At 41.5% G+C, this 20099-nt stretch overlaps 1 protein-coding gene across 1 annotated transcript in view; it reads left to right on the top strand.

The window, feature by feature from the left end:
• Nucleotides 1–20099, top strand: part of ANXA3 (annexin A3) — a 46532-nt gene that overhangs the window by 11747 nt on the left and 14686 nt on the right. Inside the window, exons 3-9 of the mRNA XM_028506917.2 lie at nucleotides 3432–3519; nucleotides 6439–6533; nucleotides 9139–9252; nucleotides 11920–12010; nucleotides 17097–17176; nucleotides 19286–19342; nucleotides 19697–19790. Coding sequence (XP_028362718.1) covers nucleotides 3432–3519; nucleotides 6439–6533; nucleotides 9139–9252; nucleotides 11920–12010; nucleotides 17097–17176; nucleotides 19286–19342; nucleotides 19697–19790 — 619 coding nt within the window. The remainder of the gene's footprint in view (nucleotides 1–3431; nucleotides 3520–6438; nucleotides 6534–9138; nucleotides 9253–11919; nucleotides 12011–17096; nucleotides 17177–19285; nucleotides 19343–19696; nucleotides 19791–20099) is intronic.

Below are 20099 nucleotides of genomic sequence, written 5' to 3' on the forward strand. Positions count from 1 at the left end.
TAGGTACCATTGGCTTTCATGGGTCAAGCACAGACTGGCCTCTCTCAGGGGTTGTAGCAAACAGATCCCCAGGCCCAGCTTGGCCATGTGTGTGGCTTCAGTGCCTCGTGTGCTATGTCTGACCTCCAAAAGACAGTTTTAGAGCATCAGGGAAAATCATATTGGCATGAAGAAGGTGGTTCAGGAGAGATGCTGCCTAGCTTAGCAATTGGCAGCAAAAATTGATGAGAGTGATCGCTTGCTGGCTGTGAACTTGGGCAAGTTACCTAAGCATCAGTTTCATTCTCATCCGTGAATACAATTTATTATAGTATCTACATTTTAATTTTATTGTGAGGATTGAATGAGCTAGTACTGGAAACATGGTCAGCACAGTACTTGGCCCATATTAAGTAGCAGCGATTTTTACCAACGTAAAGAGCTCCTGTTGTTTCCCCATTTATTTACACATTATTTGCTGTAATTTCTTTTCCAGCTGGTTTCAGGATCATTTTTTCTTTGGGGGCATCTGAAGGTCAAGTTTGAGAAAAGGAAAGCAACTAAATGTGTTGAAGGGATGTGGATGGAAATCTGACTAAATATTACTTTTTTGAAAAGACTTGGACAAATATTCGTGCAGTGTCCTACACTAGCACTGACTGTTAGGGGGGCGAAATTATTGAAAATAAACTGTCCAATATTTGTTAGTAATTTAAATGTCGAGGAAGAAAGCCTGCAATGAAGCAGGCAACGCAAACAGTTTTGTTTGTCTGCAGAAGTGCCAACATTCCTGAAATAATGAGCTCATCATCAAATTCTCCTTCCACACCCACAAAAGAATCCAGGGCTCGTTTGCTCATTTTTGCTTGGGTTCCCCAAGCTGTTGAGACTAAATACAGCAGTGGGTTTTAAACGTTAGAATGCAGGAGAATCACCTGGGGGCCCTTGTTTAAAACACCAGTCCTGAGTCTGAGCCCCATAGCTGTTGATTTCTAAGACTGGAGTGGGGCCTGAGGATCTGCATTGCTAATAAGTTCCCAGGTACAGCTGATGCTGCCGCTCCTGACTGATCCAGGAACCCCACTTTGAGACCCATTCTGCGGCATCCTGATAGGCACTGTGATGTGGTGCAGAGCACAGGGCATTTCAGACACAAGGGGAAGGGTTCAAATTCCGGGGCTGCCCTTAGTAGCAGAGTTATGTTAAGCAAATAACTTCTCCCAAATTGAGTTTCTTCCATTTTAAAATGGAAATAATAACACCCCCCCCACCTTGTTAAGGTCATTGTAAAAGTTATATAAATTGTCTATAAAGTACTTGGTTCACTCCCTGGCATGTATTATCAATTTCTGTTACTGTAAATTTTTTTTCATAAGTCATGTAAATATTTCTGAACATTCTGGGCAATCAAGTCCATCAAGTAAACAATACAGCTCACTAAATAACTGAAGCACTTGAAAGCGCTGAGATGCCACTTCAGGAGGCCAGTGCCATTTCTCCAGTCTGGGGTGTGTGTGTGTGTGTGTGTGTGTGTGTGTGTGTGTGGTGTTCAGTTTTTTTCTTTCAATTAAATGAGTAGTTCCTTCCCACTTAATTCTTACTAGGTGTCAAGTTGCATAACCCATTGGGAATTTCTTTTCTCTGATTTTGCACATTGGAATTTCAGCATAGTTTGAAGAGTAGGTAGTACAGGGCAGTGGAAAGATCACGGTTAGACTGGAAACCCTCAGTTTTTATGCTTCATGAATAATGAGAATCAGACCACAGTTTTGTCTTTTGTGCTCAGAAGCAACTGTACTTACCTGCATGGCACTGAATCACCTGGGGAGCTTCTTAAATGTGCCAAGTCTGCCTCAACACCTTATTTCTAAGGGCTGTGATTCAGAGCGTCTGTGACAGGGCCTGGCCACAGGCATGCTAGAGAATCACTCCAGGTGCTTCAGAGGCCCGATTTCCAGAAAGACTGGGAATGGGCTGCAACGGTCATGACCACTTTCAAATTCAGATGCTGCTGCTTAGCTAGCTCTGTGGACTTGAGCAAACTCTCCAACCTTCTTAAATCTTGGTGTCTTGTATGTGACATGTGTCACGTTTCCTCATTCATCAGGACTGTTATGCAGGTCACACTTAATGTATGTAAAGTGCCTGGCACAGTGCTGGGCACGCAGCCCTCAAATGCTATAATATTGTAGTGGTTCCTCTACAGTGCCACACTTTGGAAGCTGGACTCTTAAGATAAATGCAAAGAGCCTCTGGGTGGGTGAAACTGGAATGACGCCAGCTGGCTCTGGGAATCCGTGGAGTGTTAGGCGCTGGAGAGAGTGAATGCCCAGTGAGAGTGTTGAAGTGACTCGGTCCTTACAGTGCCTGTAGATCAGGCACGTTCACATCTCGTTTCTGACTCGTCGTAATTACTTTCTTAGAATCACAGCTCTTTATTTTGGACGCTGTAAGATTAAATGATGTTTGATTGTATTGAAACAAATTGTTCCATCTAATCTATTAAAGCAATGGGCTATCATTTTTCACTGTGCCAGAACATTAATTTTCTATCACATTAATGTGACAAGATAATATCTTTTCATGAAAATATTAAACACTTCAGGAGAACCTAGATGAAGCCATAGTAACACAAAATGAGAAAGCCAATATTATTCAGTAATAGGATAAGAAAATCAGTTTAAAACCCAATATTATTACCGTAAAGACAAGCTTTTGTTCAAAGAGTTAGAAAATACCATATATGTTTACTTGGATTTTCTCAACGTCTTGTGGCTGTTCTGTAGTCTCTTAAGCAGTTTTAAGATGTTTTATTCTTCCCGTGGAACGGTCTTTCCCAGCTTCCTGACATGTTTCTGACTTATGTGTCTAAAATTAGCGCCATGGCATTTTTCATTTCCATGCCATTCCTGAAGATCCCTGTCTGTGGAGCTTCTGAAGAGAATGTGTCAGCCACGGTTGCACATCCATTAAACAAAGCTGAACAACAGGCAGTCCTGATGGGGTTTTCATTTATAGATCCTTTAATGCAGGGTTCCCCAGGGGCCTCGGTCAGCATTAATTAACACATCTTGAAGTCTGTAAAGCACAATTACTTCTGTGTGTGATGCAGGGAAGGGCCCTGAGTTATCACCAGAAAACAAAGAGGATGTAGGAAATCCCCACGTTCCCCTGCTTTGATGCAGATGCCACTTTACGGCAAATATTCTTCAGAGCTTCCAGATTAATACAACTTATATTTCTAACTTGTTAGACAGGAGGAGAAAAGGAGAGGCCCATTATGTATGTGGTAGATGGCACACAGCCTGCAGCTCTTGTGAGCCCTCCTGAAGGGAGAGGACGGGGTGCAGATTGTGGGTTTGCTGCGTTCCCAGTATATACATGGGAATAGGCATGTGTATTAGCAACAAAGGTGTCATTTTGAACTGGGACTTTGAAATATTTCCTTCCAGGTGGGAAATCGAGGGACAGTGCGAGATTATCCAGGCTTTAGCCCGTCCGTGGATGCTGAAGCGATTCGTAAGGCAATCAGAGGAATTGGTGAGTAGTGCTTTACAGTTCCTTTCTTCCTCTTGAAGCAAAGTAGATTATATTTTACAATCTAAAAGTGAAATGGTTCAGCCTGCCCACGTGGGCTTACTCAGTTATAGAACTTGTCAGAGACTTAAAATTGTGAAATAATGAGGAAAAGTATAGGGAACCCAGTTTTATTAAATCTTAAAATTTGCCATATTTACTTAGTAGTAAACACTACTATCACTGTCACTGCTACCAACAACAGTAATTGTCATCAACGTTGTAAATTGTTACAGATACGGTCCCTGCCAGTTCTTTAGGATAGAGAGAAACACTGTCCTAAATTAAAGGTTATTCCCATGAAACTTGTAATTTCATAACTACATATATATGCACATATTGTTTAGCATGGTATTGAACAGTAGAAATTGAAATCATACTGTATACATTCTTCTGCAGCTTTATATCCCTTAACATTTTTGAGATTTGTCCATGTTGATTTATTTAGCTCTAGTTCATTAAACTGCATAGTAGTCCATTGAATTACTATATCATAAGTAATATGATATGTTTGAGTTGCCTACAATTCTTTTCTATTACAATATAAAAATGCTGCATGGAATATTCCTGCTTATGTCTTGTATGCACACTTGCTAGAATTTCTCTAGTATAAAACAATTAGAATTTCTAGGTTGAAGATATTCATCTTCAAGTTAAATATTTTGCCAAACTGCTCTCTGAAATGGATATAGAAATTAGCACTCCTAGCTGGACTGCATGAAATTTCCTGTTGCTCCGTAGTCCCACCAGTACTTGCTAAGATCAGACTGTTCAGTTCGTCCAACTGGGTGGGGCTAGAACTACGCCTCGTTCTGCACGTGTGTTCAGTCCTGCACACCCGCAGACTGATGTGGTTAAGCATCATTTCTTGTTGCTTCCTCTTCTGTGATGGACTTCTTCATATCTTTTATCCATTTTTAGTTGGATTATCTTCTTCATGATTGCCAGGACTTTTGGCTATAAATTCTGGATATTGAACTTTTTAAAAAAAACATAGGCCATGAAGATATCTCCTTTCAATCTGTGGTTCTCTTCTCATGTTGGTTATAATAAATTTTATTGAGTATATGGGTCGGAAATGCTTGAGATACATATGGACCAGAAAGGGACATACATATTTTCGAGTCTGAGGTTTGGGTTCAGGTTTCTGCTGCACCAAGGGTCAAGATGGTTGCTCCCCAGAGAAATCCGAATTTTCTCACAGTAAGCAGATTCATGATGTATGGCAGCTTCTCCTGGCATTAGTCAGTGATTGTCCTGTGTAGTCAGATGCTAAAACAGACTCCAGAAAGCATCTGTCTGAGCTAGATCTTCATGACCTGGTGTATGAAAAGGTATAAACTTCATCCTGAAGGTTACAGAGAGCCATTATGATTGCAGCCCAGAGATCAATATGATCAGACACATTCTTTAAAACTTTAGTTAAGCAGTAATATAAGGTATGAATTATAAAGGGGTCAAGATAGGAGGCTGTTGAAGTTTCTTGGCAATATGCAGTGAGCACACAGTGGCAGAGGAGAGGGCAGACTCAAGAGATGCAGATGATTGCTGCAGTGTAGGGAGGAAAGAGAAGACAGGTGTATAGGATGACTCCTAGGATTCTAGTTAGATGACTGCATCCATAGTGTGTCGTTGACAAGAGAACAGAATGATAGAAAAGTTAGGGAGGAAGTAGAATGAACTCAGTCTGGCGCATGCTGAGTTTGAGGTACTTGTGCAGTTAGATGTGTCTAGTCATGCACCAGCACAGATGCCATTACAGGTCCAAGTTAATAACCAGACTCATAGAACACAGCTGGGCTTGCATCTAATTCTTTGTTGTCTTAACTGTACAGAAGAATTCAAGACCAGAGGTACAGTGGGGCAGCATCTTTCAATGGGAGTCTCAGTAGCTAACTAAGTACAGTTTCTTTTGCCCCATCAATGAGTGTGCACCGTTGATTGCCGTGGGCACAACAGTCAAGATACGTGGGGTTCACTTCAACACAGCGAAGTCAAGCCTAGCATTCCAGTTGACATTTTATGTCATTCTAGTCATGCGGTCCCAACACATGCAGGACAGCTCATAGCTCCCCAGCACAGGCATAGTCCTCTCCTGCTAAGGAAGCTAACATGACTCCCACATTATCTTAATACTATAGTTACTGAGAAACTAGTGATCTTGAGGTGTTTGGGGGGCAGGCCAGCATCAGCCCTGGCCTGATGTTATTCTTTACTCAGGTGGTTAAGTATATAGGTGTGGAATGCCTGAAAGAGGTATGGACCAGAGAGAAAGGTATGTTTTGGAGTCAGTGATTTGGGTTGAAATCCTGCTGCACCACTTAAAGCTGCATGACTTTGGCGAGTGAGGCAAGTTTTCCAATAGTCTCTTCATCTTTCAGACAGCCTAACCATACCTACTGCCCAGGGCCCCTGTGAATGTTAAATACGACAATAACTAAGAGGGGCCTAATACATGGTAGGTTCTCAATGAATGCCAGTTCCTATTTTTCTAGAGGAAAGGAGATCTTGACATCAAGTATAATAATACTTGGAGATAATAAAGAGGGAAAAGGTGGCAAGGTAGGAAGTGAACCGCATTCCGGTGAAAATACCTACTCCGGAAGTGGTGTATTCCTTCTGCCCCTCCCTCTGTCGGAGGAATATTTAGGCCATGATTGTTTTCTTCCCCCAAAACTATCCCAATAAAGTCAATTTCCTCTTCCAAAAGCCAAGCAAACAAAGAGATAAAAATTTCAACCTGACAATAACCTGGAAATTAAAAATTAAAATGCCTTCCTGTCCGCATTTGTTTTAGGTCATTAGTCACTTTGCTTTTGCTCATGACAGATATTAAGCATCCTTGGGCTGATGGTGAGTAAAATTATTTTTTGTTTCATTTAGGAACTGACGAGAAAACGCTCATCAGCATTCTGACTGAGAGGTCGAGTGCACAGCGGCAGCTGATTGTGAAGGAATATGAAACAGCATATGGGAAGGTAGGTTTTCATTAACACAGGCAGCAAAGAGCTAATCGCTGATGGAGCAGGGATGTTCCCGTGGGACTGTGCCCACGGATCGTGTGTTTGAAGCCGAATGTAACAGACTGGGTGTAACAGCCGAGTGTCGACTGGGTGTCCAGTCGACAGCCTGGGATATGAGTCCTGGTTTGGCCTGTAACTGGCTGAATAGTCTTGGACATGTTATTTGATCTTTCTGGGCCACAATTTCTTTATCTGTTGATTAATAAGGAAGGTTGTCTTTGATGGGTGGCTCTAAGCCAGGAATGATTTTGCTCTCCAGGGAATATTTGGCAACGTCTCTAGACATTTTGATGATCATAACCAGTGGGCAGAGGGCAGGCATGCTGCGACACATCCTCCAATGCACAAGAAGGCGCCCTCCCCACAACAAAGTGGTAACTGTGTGACGAGTTATCTGATCAGTGTGCTCTTAGATTAGCTTAATTTCTCTTTCATCTTTAACCTGTGTATGTAATTATAGGTTTAATTCATTCAACAAATGAAAACTTACTAAGTACAAGAAACTATATTAAGAACTAATATATAAGAACATGTGTCTTTTTCTTCAGATACTTTATTTGTTCAATAATAAACTACTCTGTCAGGAGTTGGGTGAGACTCTGAGTCAGAAGATGCCCTAGACACCGGAGATCCCCTGGTATAAAAAGCAGATCCTCTCTTCTTTCATGGAGCTAACATTCTATTAGCTAACATTTTATTAGAAAAATAATAAATAAGTAAGTAAAATGAATTCAGATGTTGTTGAGTGCCATGAAAGAATTAACATGAGATAACTGATAGAGAATGACTGGTGAGTGGCTCCTTTAGGTTGGGTGGTAAAGAAATGCCAGTGATTGGTTGTTACCTCACTTTGCACTAACTGAGTACCAAGGTTTCTGCTCTGCTTGATCTGGAGAGAAGAGTGTTTCAGATAGAAGGTGCAGAAGGCAAAAGCCCCGAGGCAAAGTCAAGGTGGAACTGTTTAAGCAGTAGAAAGAGTTCCCCAACAGGCAGCAGTGTAGGAAGTCAAGGGGAGAAGAGGGAAGAGGTAAGGTTGGAGAGACATTTAGAACATGCTGGGCCTTGGAGTCTTGGTACAGGGTTTAGATTTTATTCTAAGTACAATAGAGAACCACTGGGGGATTGTAAGCAAGGGATTAATAAGAAGTAAAATAGTTTTAAAAGATTATTTTAGCTGTCATAGCTAGTGAACTGTGGAGGGGAAAGCATGGTAATAGACCAGTCAGGCTGCCGGGGCCAGGTGAGAATCCAGTGTCTAGGGCCTGTGCAAAGGCGGCTCGGACAGCCCCGAGGCCCCACTCAGAGATCCTTCTCAGATACCTAATCTTCACGCTTTGTCAGATACTTAACATATTATATTGCAATTTTGTATTTGAATATTTCTATTTTTTCCATTAGAGCATAATGTTCTCGCTGTAAGGATTGTGTCTAACCGACTTTGAATGCATAACATAGAGCAGGCGCCCAGTAAACAGTTGTCGAATTAAATAAATGAATTGCCAAGCTTCTAGGCAAAGCAACACACTCATGAATAGGGAATGTGAATGATCCATTGACCTTTCAGGATTTGCAAAACAGAGAGGAAGGATGGAGGTGAAAAGTGAGAAGCATTTCTCACAGTGGGATAGAATGAGAGCCTGTAAAATAAGATTCAGTTGGAAAGACTTGGGTTGAGGACAGATGGTGGTGGAGTTTAGCATTTAGAAAGGAAACACCCTGTGGCAATTAAAGCAGAGCTAGTGACTATGGCTCCAATCCATCCATTTGCATGCAATTTACATGCAGGAGCATGCCCCCACCCCCTGGCCCCAAGACAATGGTCTGTACCCGCATTGCCATAGCCGTCAGAGAAGCTGCCAGCCTCTGTTTCAGAGCTGAAAATCATCAAGAGCAGGAAAAATATTCAGTAACCCTTCCCTGAATATTGGAACTAGAAACCATATTACCTGCCTTCAAGTAGGGGTGATGGACCATCCTTATATTATGTCTGGAAACAGCATTAAAGGACAATATCAATGAGTAATGCCCTCCCCATTGCCACATTTAGGGTTTCCCTTGCTGTTGTCACCATAAACTGCCCTTGATGCTTCCTAGTTCAACACTCTTATGGAAGGCAAAGGACCAACCATTGTCTTCCCTCTGCTCTTTGAAGCTCTTGGGCAGCCACTGAGAAGCAAGACAGGAAGAGAACTGCTAACAGTGAAGCTGGGTGTGAATTATAGGGCTCCTCCCCCTCTTCCTCTTTCCTCACCCCAATCTAAGCATTGGGAGTATCAAGGACCTAGAAAATGCATTTTAATACATAGTTCTATTTGTGGCACTCATGGAACCTCCCTCCACTTCTTTAGCAAACCTTCTCTAATACAGAAGAACAATTTGGAAACAATCATAAAATGCAGATTAATATCCACAGAAATATTTCCACCATGTCTGTGTATTCCCTGTGGATAGGCACGTTTTTGTCTGAATTGTTACATATGCTCATCTTCCACTAGGTGACTTAGAGAAACAGAAAGAAAGGATATGTCACCCTTACCTTTCAGGGTTTTTGTTATTTTAGAAACTGAAAGATGACTTGAAAGGCGATCTCTCTGGCCACTTTGAGCATCTCATGGTGGCCCTTGTGACTCCGCCAGCAGTGTTCGACGCAAAGCAGCTGAAGAAATCCATGAAGGTATGAGCCCTACACCAGCCACTTCTGCCCAGGAATCAACTATGTCATCAAAAACAGTGACTGTCTTCAAGAGCTCACACTTGAGATGTGGGTGTAAATGTGATGGATTTGGATGTCACTTTGATTCTGGGTTCTCCAAATGGTAGAACAACCGTGAAATCTGAAGCAGTTGTAGAATCTTGAGTCCACATAACCCTGGGCTGAAAGAATGTTGTCATATTCTTTTTTTAATGCTTAGTTTATTTTTAAATTTAATCTTTATTTTTTCCATTACTATTTAGTCCCCTTATACCCTCCTCCCCCCAGCAATCACCACACTGTTGTCCTTGTCCCTGAGTTCTTTTTCCTTTTTGCTCAGTCTCTCCCCCTTCCCCTCCCCCCCACTAGCTGTCACCTGCTTTCATTCTGTGAGGCTGTTTCCATTTTCCTTGTTAGTTCAGTTAGTTCATTAGATTCCATGTATGTGTGAAATCATATGGTATTTGTCTTTCTCTGACTCGCTTTTTTCACTTAGCATAATGTTCTGTAGGTCCATCCACACTGTGGACACAAAGGGTAAAATTTTCTTCTTTTTTACTGCCGAGTAGAATTCCATTGTGTAAATGTCCCATAGTTGTTTTATCCACTCATCTACTGATGGCCACTTGGGCTGCTTCCATATCTTGGCAATTGTAAATGATGCTGCAATGAACATAAGGGTGCTTATGTTCTTCTAAATTAGTGTTTTGGATTCCTTCGAATATATTCCCAAAAGTAGGATCATAGGGTCAAAAGGTAGATCCTTTTTTAATTTTTTGAGGTACCTCCATACTGCTTTCCTTATTGGCTGCATCAATCTGCATTCCCACTAACAGTGCAAAAGGGTAAATTTTGTTTGTTTTTTGACCTGAGGAGTCAGATTCTCTATTTTGTTGTCATTGAGAATGAATGGCACCATCATCAACCCCAATTGCTTAGGTCAGAGACCCGGTACTATCTTTGATCTCTTGCTTTCTCTCATTCTTCAGAGCTGCCAAATCTATCTGCAGGCCCATTAGCTCAACTCCAAGATTTATCAAAAATGAGAGCACCTCTCTCAAAAATCCATTACTAATATTCTAATTCAAACACCATCATCTCTTGTCTAGACATACCAGTGGCCTCCTAATTGGTCCCTTTGCCTCCATTTTTGCACATCTCAAATGCCTTCACACGGAATAGCCCAAATTACTTTTACATACTTATTTTTAGTCTCAATTATATTATTCAGCTGCATAAATTGCCAATGGATTTGAATACTTAAAATCCTTACCATGACCTTCCTTATCCAGCACAGTCTGGCTCCTGTCTGTCTCTGTGACATTTTAAAATTCTATCTGTATCAGTCAGTGCTCCCCAGGGAGGCAGGACAAGTAGGCAAGAGATATATATTAAAAGATTTATCGAGAGGAATTGTTTACGCGATTATGGAGCTGACAAGGCAAATCTCAAATCTGGAGGGCAGGCTTGAAGTCGTAGCACAAGCTGGAGCTGCTGCCCACAGGTGGAATTTTTTATTCTTCAGAGAGGCCTCAGATCTGCTCTTATGGCTGTTGACTATATAATTTATCCTGACTAAGATAATGGATTTCTGTTATATCTACAAAACACCTTCATAGAAACCCATAATTAGTGTTTATTTAAGTAACTGAGGACTCTAGCCTGGCCAAGTTGACACATAAAACCATCACACCCTCCCTTTCCCTCCACCCTTTCCCAACCATTCCCATTCAACAAACACCCAATTTAAGTCCAGCCATTATGCCTTCATCCATTGAGGACTATCAGAAATTGAATGTGATACTTCACATACATTCCATTGTTGAGACTTTGGTTATATGGATAAACCTAGCTCTACAGGAATCCGAGACATAGTATTCACTTGGAGAGCTATGTGCTAAATTAAAAATTAGGGGTTCTATTACTAAGCAAAGAAGATAAAAAATATATTAAGTCTACTCATTTTGCTGTGAAACTAAAAGTGCTCTAAAAATAGTGTATTTAAATTTTTTAACTAATAATTTTTAAAGGAGAGATATGGGGTAACTAGGAATCTGCCACGGGGACAGAATTCAGCCTCCAGTCATATGCTACATTGGTCTTATTTGATCAAGTCCTAGTGTAGGTGGCTTCTCCTGGAGTCACAGTGTGATTCAGCGATTTTAATATAAACCAAAGCTCAGGGGTACTAGTTCCTAAACCAAGTGGGTCTATATATATAACTGAGGGTTTAAGATCCCCCTGTATGGAGAGGATGCTACGTGCTGACCACCCTAGTGCAGCAGTGTAGCGATGAACTCATTCAAAAGAGTTGCAGAGCCCTTCCTAAATATAATGGCTTTTCTGAAGCTCACTTCTGATCTTGAATGATGTAGGCTTTTCCCTTTATACTATTTCACCCTAGAATTATTCGATTGATTTTCATTCTAGAGTATGAAGTTTTGAGAAAATTTTGATGTCAGTTAACTCCACATGATTCTAATTATTTAATACTAAATTATGGAATATTAGAAAACTGCTTCCAATCAATATAGGACCATCTGTTGATTATTCAAAACTGTTATTTTCATCTACAGAGAATAAGATATTAAGAATGGAATGCATAAAATTAAGTTTTGTAAGTGTTCTAAGAATAGATTTCCTTTTTAGGGTACTGGAACAAATGAAGATGCATTGATTGAAATCTTAACCACCAGGACAAGCAGACAAGTGAAGGAGATCTCTCAAGCCTACTACACAGGTAATCTTATTCTCCGCTTACCTCTAGCACCATTCACACATACATGACCCAATGTTGCTTTGCCTGGAAACCCACCAACCTCTTCTTCACAAGCCCTTTGAGAAGGCAAGACATAAAAAGAAGCATCCATTCTAAAATGGCCTAATGTCTGTGGATTTTCAGAGAAAAACTGAGTACGATTGAGCTAGAAACTGCTATACAGCAATGGCATTAATACTTTACCTTTTGTTCTCAGCAATCACTGCTTAATTAAATCAACCATTTTCATCAATGTAAGAGATTCAGATCATTGCATGTTAACATTATATGTTAAAAACCACTTAGATCGGCTTCATGGTTTTTGGCCTGAGAAATTAGGTGGGCCATTTAGAGACTGTATTGAGCATGTAGATTCAGTATGATTAGCCAAAGTCCTCACAGCCTGTCAGCTCTGTGGAAATCAGAAAGGCCCTGCAGTGCAGTCTGACACACTCCCCAGGGCCGGTGCGGCTCCACAGGTCAGCGCACAGGCCACCCTTCCTTCCGAAACCGGCCACAAGTTCAGGTGTTCCTGGGCCACATGCGCTTCCTACCAAATGGCTACAACTTTGGGGCTGCTCACATTCCTTCAGGTTCAGTGGCTCACTAGAATGACTGACAGAACTCAAGAAAGTGCTGCACTCAAAATTAGAGTTTCACTATAAAGAATGCAAATCAGGACTGGTCAAATGAAGAAATGCATAGGGAGGAGGCAGGGAGGGTCCAGTCCCAAATGCAAAGCTACCACGCCCTCAGGATGCATGACCCTCCCAGCACATCCATGCATAATTACCAACCAGGGAAGCTCACTCAAACTTTGGATTCCAAAGTTTTTAGTGAGGTTCCATGACATAGGCTCGATTGATAGAATCAATGGCTACATGATTAATCTCCATCTCCAGCCCTCATTCTCCCCCTAGAGGTCAGGCAGGTATCATGTTCCAAACTGGATCCTCTAATCACATGGTTGGTCTTTCTGGAGTGACCAGCCCCTGATCACTCAGATGCTGAGTCATTTTGTCAGCAGAACCACAGGTGTGGTTCATGGACCTGACATGAGTAACGAAGACATTTCTATTATTTGGGAAGTTCCCAGGATTTAGAGGTGACTTCCCAGGAACTGGGGACAAATACCAGCCCAACTCTATTATACAACAGCCTTTGTAACCTTTTCCAAGTTCCTTAAAGGAGCCATGGTTTCTGTGTTTGTGTATCCGGGCACTTATGCAGTGGGAGAAGTCTAAATAAGAGATATGTTCACCCCCAGATGGGTGTTAGGTTACTTCAAGAAATTCTCATTTGAAGGTAAATACCTCAATGACAGGTAAGTGACTGTTTCATTGCTGATGTGTTAATCAGGGTCTCATCAGAAAAACAGAGGTAGCACTTGGGGGTTTTAACCAAGAGAATTGGAAGGAGAGAATTGCTGAAACACCTTTTGGAGGACTGAAAAAGCGAAAAGGACAGACAGTGTAGCACAGACATCTAACCCCCGGGGCTGGGACAGAAGGCAGAGAGGTTGGGGTTTTCAGATACTAGGAGCGCAGAGGAGAGGTGCCATCTTGCACGTGTTGATACCTCAGGGGCTCGGAGGAGAAGCTTAAGGAGCTGGAGTTCGGTTCTCTGCGAAAGGGTTCTATCTAGTTGGAGCTGATTCCCCCCACAGGGCTGCAAAGTGGCTTGTTCTGGGAGCCTGGGGACAATTGCAGCTGTCAGGCAGAAAGCCCTTTGCTGAGTTGACACTGACCCGAATAGCAAGCCCTCAGCATGCTCTTCTTTCCCCATCCTGCCTCCCAGTCTCCCACTAGCCCTCCTTTCCCACTGGTGCTGGGGAACAGATGTAGCCTAACAGATGTTGGGGGGGCGGTACAAAACAGAAGTGTAATTTGCAGAGCCCCAAACCCACCTCCTCAAAGGTGATAAAACAAGGTAAGTTTGGAATAGATGAGATCATTGCATAATGGGCAAAATGGGGACTTTGTAGGTATTTAAAAATTTTAGTTTCATCAGTTCAGTTAAGATTTACATATAAAAAATCATCAGAGCCAAGGGCTCTTTACCAAGGTTCCTTGTTACTCCTCACATTTCTTAGAACAGTCACTGCTCCATGAGTTGGCCTGCCCCAGGATGGCTCCCCAGAGCCCCGCAGTAATGTACAAACAACCCTGGGATGTAAGCTCAGCAAAGGCGGGATTTTTGTCTATTTTGTTCTCAGCTGTAGCTCTGGCCCCCAGAACAAGAGGTTGCAGACTCAGATATTTATTGAATCAGTATCCTCACGATTGAGATTGGGATCATAAAAGCCAAGTGAAAGTTCTACATTTAGGACTGTCATGTTATAAATATGACAGTAGTTCAGAGTTACCAGATGCTGGGGTATCTGTGTGAGTTAAGCTCTCTCAGACTTTAAGGCATGGAATTACACATAGGCTGCCTTGGTTCATAGGGATTACTGATACACAAAATGTAAAGAAAGGAAGTAATCTCAATTACGTATGGCCAAGCTTTACAGGATGTGGACACAGCAGCACTGCTCTACAGACTTGGCTGTCTTGTCACCCCTCGGCATCAGGCATGCATTGCACCCTGGGCTGATGTTTTCATTACAGGAACTCTCCTCCGCCCTCTCTGCTTCTGCTGTTTTTGACAAAACCGAGTGACTTCTCTTCCCTTACCACACAGTGTTTGATTACTCAAAGCTTGTATTGGGTTGGCCAAAAAGTTCATTTGTTTTTTTCTGTGAGATGGTTCTAGTAGTGCTTGGTTGTCTTTAACTTCATTGGAAATAATTTTGTTAGATTGTATTGTGACAGCTGTCATATCAGCATGCATTTAAAAAAACTTACTAAAATTGGTGAATTTTTGTGTACCCATTATAATATTGAAAATGGAAGAAAATATGCAACATTTTGGTATTATTATGTTTTGTTATTTCAAGAAAGGTAAAAACGCAACTAGAACACAAAAGAAAAGATTTGTGCAGTGCGTGGAGAAGGTGCTATGACTGATCCAATGTACCAAAAGTGGTTTGCAAGATTTTGTGCTGGAGATTTCTCACTGGACGATGCTCCATGGCCGGGTAGACCATTTGAAATTGATAGTGATCAAACTGAGACATTGATTGGGAACAATCAATGTCCAATGCAGGAGATATCCCACATACTCAAAATATCCAAATCAAAAAGTTATTGGTGAAAATAAAAGAATGTGTCTTTTATTTTACAGAAAAAACCTTGCAGACTTTGAGCCAACCCAGTATTTGCCTATGGCTTCTGCTTATTCTTGGCTTCTGTCTTATTTCTGGGAGAATCATTTCATTTTTTGCTACCCTATTGTCTTTACCTCTTTTTCTGTACAACTCATGCTAAGGGAGAAGATTCGAAGGGCTCAGGAAAGCACTCTCCAGTGGAGAACGTGATTTTGGACAACCTCCTTCCAGCAAGGCATTTCTGTGGCCGCTGGCTACCTGTAGTCAGATGCCAGCCCTGTGCAGTCAGCTGTAGCGAGAGTGATGGTGTCATATACCTTGAAATGGTGACCCACGCATGAGGAATCCATCAAAGGAGGCTACCGACTTGGCCCTCATAAAGGAACTAGGCATTTTTTATTTCATGTTCTTACTTCTGGCAAAATATCCGGGGTAATGGGAAATGTGGGAGGCTACATGAGATGACTCTAAGGTCTCCTCTGGATGATTCTCTGAAATATAAAATACTTCCTCAAATTCTAATAAATGAGAGCTTTATTCTTTGGCTTGATATTTTAAAATTAAATTTTTTCTAATTAAAGTGAAATATAGATGTAACAATATCCTGACTATAGGTAAAATGCCTACATAATGTTATCATTACTGAGATAATTTATAGTGAATTTTGCTTATTTGAATTGCTCAGAAAAAAATTATAGATTTCATAAAAAGAGATTAAGTCATGCTGGAAGAGTTTCCATCTCAGCACAGCTCTTCCTATTATATAACCTGCTATCACTTTCTATAATTGTCTTCTATTGATTTAAAAGGACAAGCATTCATTTGACTACTGTAATTTATAGAGCCCTTGAGAGTGATGCATGCAGCATTCCAACAGGTGTCACCTATAGCCAGGTGTAGGGCTCCATGAGGATCGCTGTGAGGCACGGATGGAGCAGAATCGGGACTTAAAATCAGTGGATGCTGCACATAACAAGCTATGCAAAAGGGGCTACAATTGGTACTACAATATGTGAACATACAATTGTCATGTGTTATGGGAAAATAATATATTTTAGGGCAGCTTTTTTTGAGAGCTACCAAATAATACAACTAGCTGTACACATCAATAAAACAGAAAATTACAGTGGCTCAGGTAAGATAGGTGTGTCTCTCCATATGTAGAAGAGGTCTGGGGAGAGGCAATTCTAGAACTGCCATGTTAGCTCCCCCAAATTTTCAGGAATCCAGGCTCGTTCCTGCTTACTTTTATGCCATCAGTAAGATGTAGTCCTTGTCTTCACAGTCCAGCACGGCTACCTGAGCAGCAGGTATCAACCTACAGACCAGGCACTAGGATGGTAGAGGGGACTAAGATGGGTGTGAGCCATCCCTTACAGAGACTTCTCAGCAGTGCCACATTTGTCTGCCTACATTTCACTGACGAGAACTTAGTCATGGAGCTGTAGCTAGCTAAGAGGCAAGCTGACATTGTATTCTCTAAGCTGTGTACATTGTGTCTTCTAAAGATGAGGGTTCTGTGGAAAAAAGATCATAGAAATTTGGAGGTGAACTAGCAGCCAGCCCACCCAAGCTTTCCCACTGCGTGTATGGTCCTCAGTACCATTGTCAGATGAAATGGACCGGGATTTGATCCAGAATAGCAACTCTTTCTGCTCTGCACATCTACCACAACACATACTAGGTCGTAATCATTATGAGAATGTGTTCCTTTCAGAAGAACACCACGGAGCTTTTTTTAAAAAAAAAAAGTTATATTTTATCAGGTACTCATTTTACATTGACATGTCAGCTTTTCTCTGGTTTATAGTAATATTTTTCAGTGTGTCAAGGCTTAATTTCATTCTTATTTGGTTTCAGTATATAAGAAGAGTCTTGGAGATGACATTAGCTCTGAAACATCTGGTGACTTCCGGAAAGCTCTGTTGACTTTGGCAGATGTAAGGTTTATTTTTTTATTTTTAAATTCCTCAATAAGCTGCACATGCTCAATAATAATTATTAGATAGTTTAAAAATAACCAAACTGAGACAATAAGCTTGCAATTTTTCTTATGAAATGATTTGCTCACTTTACATTTGTATTGCTACTAAGCAGTATAATGTTTAACTACTATCATAAAAGTATAACATAATCATGTAATGAAAAAAAAGTCTGTGGAAGTGTTCAGATCAGGTTTCACAATACATTAAAAATGTCCTGATAATTTACCTGACATAGAAAAATTTTCCATCCTAAATGTTCATTTCCGTCCTAAGTGTCTCCATTTTGAGAACATGTTCTTCTCTTCTGGATTCCAAACAATATATGTTTCTCTTGTAAGCATTTAAACAAACTATGAAACACGATACAGAAAAATTATCTTTAAAGATGGGTTTATACGTCTCAGGACTAAAAAAAAGACTTGCTGCAACCTCATTCTCCTGCCTATAGAAGGGTGGCTGAATCTTTCACCCCCGTGAGACTAAATGAGGCCATACCTTGCTGTCTCTTTTTAGGAGGCTCTTGACTTTATAATAAAGGTGGCGAGGTCAAGGATATGCTGTAATCACAGAAGTGTGTAAGAGAGGAAATAATTTAAGCCCAGCCTCACCGGCCTCTTTCAGCTGGTTTACACAACCCATAATGTGTGAGAAAACCCCAATGTCGGTCTCCACCTGAGGGCTTGAGGCAGCACTTGCCAAAGTGGGGCTTACGCCACTAGGAAGCAAGTTGCCCTCATTTTGGTTTCAGATGCTTGAAATGGTGCAAACCTTATGAAAGGAACCTATAAACCCAATTTATGGGGCATTGATGCAAATGTATACCCCCCAGAGGTTTGTATTCACGTGTGCACATCTGGTCTCCACCCCCTGGCAGCAGGCGGTGGAGACCAGGATTACGGGCAGAGTTTTAGAATCAGACAGACCTGGAGTCTTAGGCTCCTCTGTTACCTACTAGCTTTACGTGTCTGGACACATTAACCTGTAAAGCCCTTGTTTTCACATCTGTGAAATTTAAGTAATAATAATACTGACTTTACAGGGTGCTGCAAAGATGCTAGATAGATAGATCGATGGATGGATGATTGATAGATGTGAAGTACTTATAACACATAGAAAGTGATCAGTATCATTAGATCCATGATAATCGCCATTTTTATGACTGGAGCCGAGTGTGTGATGAGAGAACGAGAAGGCAGACAAACGGAATCAGCAGCACTGAAAAGAAGCAGATAAAAGAAATAATGAAAAATCAGGCAGGCATACAAGGATCTAATGTTTGAAAATAGGAACAAATGCATTTTTAAAATATAGCCAAATGTCTCATTCATGTATAATTGTCAGAATAATCCAGGCAATGGCCTTCCCCCTCTCTGTCTCCTGCCTCTTTATAAGATGCCAAGTGCTTACACATGAGCACACACAGGGGTGGGGACCTTTGAGGGTGTTTTTTTACTGGACTTTGTGTTATAGAGAAGTTTTAGATTTGCAGGAAAATTGAAGCAGAGAGTATAGAGGACTCCCATATGCCTCTTCCCCAGCCGCCTCACTTTTCCCCCTATTATTAACACTGCATTAGAGCAGTATGTTTGTTACATACTGCAGTTGAATGAATACTGATATGTTATTAACTAAAGTCGAGAATGTACAGCAGGGCTCACTCTTGTGTTAGACATCTATGAGTGTATCTGCTGTGTGCTCACATCTTTAGCCCATTTTTCAGTTGGATTGTTTGTTATCTTATTATTGAATGTTAGGAATTCTTTATATATAATTTAGATACAAGTCCTATATGATATATGTGTGTTTGTCAATAATATTTTCTCCCAGTCTGTAGTTTGTCTTTTTGTTCACATAAGATCCTTGAGTTTTCAGAGTAGGAAGCTAAGACTCAGAAAACTGTGTTATTTGCTCCAAATTCCGTGGCTGGTCAATGACAGAGCCAGAACTAGTGTCCTGGGCGCCCGAGTCCTCTCTGCAACGTGACCTCTGCTGGAGGAGAACCTCCCTGTGTTAGGATCTTCTGTCTTTAAAAGGGTTGCCCTTGCTCTTTTCTTTCTTGTTTAGGGCAGAAGAGACGAAAGTCTAAAAGTGGATGAGCAACTGGCAGTAAAGGATGCCCAGGTCGGTAACAGAGCAAAGAAACCATGTCGTTTCACTTACCTGCTCCCCTTGTCCACCTGCTCATTTCTGTGGCACCAGCTGGGGCTGTCGTCTCCTATCCTGTCTGAAGGAGAAGCCTGAAGGGGGGGGGTCTCCCAACCCCAGCTCTCTGCCCTCTTCAGTGGGGGTTATCCTTCCCATAGCTCTTGCAACCCCAGCTGTCAGATGACTAATCTGCTAACCAGGAGACACTTGCATACCTTACTGACCTCTAAAACAAAGTAAGCCTCCCACTCTTCTCCTTCCACCTCTTCAAAGAGAATAAAGAGAATCGTGTCCATAATAACCTTTAAGTCTTTCTCCCTTGTCCCACAGGTTCTCTATAATGCTGGTGAGAACAGATGGGGCACAGACGAAGATAAATTCACAGAGATCCTCTGTCTAAGGAGCTTTCCACAACTGAAACGAAGTAAGGACTCACGTTGCAATCCTTTTTGCTTTGTATTGTTCACAAATGCTTTTTGGGTTAAAATACCAAGTTCTGAAAAACAGAGTTAAAAAGTGGAAAGGCTGTTCCACTTTTATGTATCAACAGTTATGGAAACTGAGTCGAGGCAGACCCGACACTACCCTTGTTCGCCTGCAGGCTGGGTAGGTGGCTAGTGAGTGAGTGACAGGTAATAGATGGGGGACGAATGGCAGGGAGAGGAAGAAGGGCAGCCCTCTGAGTGAGAGCAGAGAGGAGTGTCCCTGTGAGGTGCAGGAGCCTGATTCACCC

Source organism: Phyllostomus discolor, chromosome 1 (genome assembly GCF_004126475.2).
Source record: "Phyllostomus discolor isolate MPI-MPIP mPhyDis1 chromosome 1, mPhyDis1.pri.v3, whole genome shotgun sequence".
Lineage (NCBI taxonomy): Eukaryota > Metazoa > Chordata > Mammalia > Chiroptera > Phyllostomidae > Phyllostomus > Phyllostomus discolor.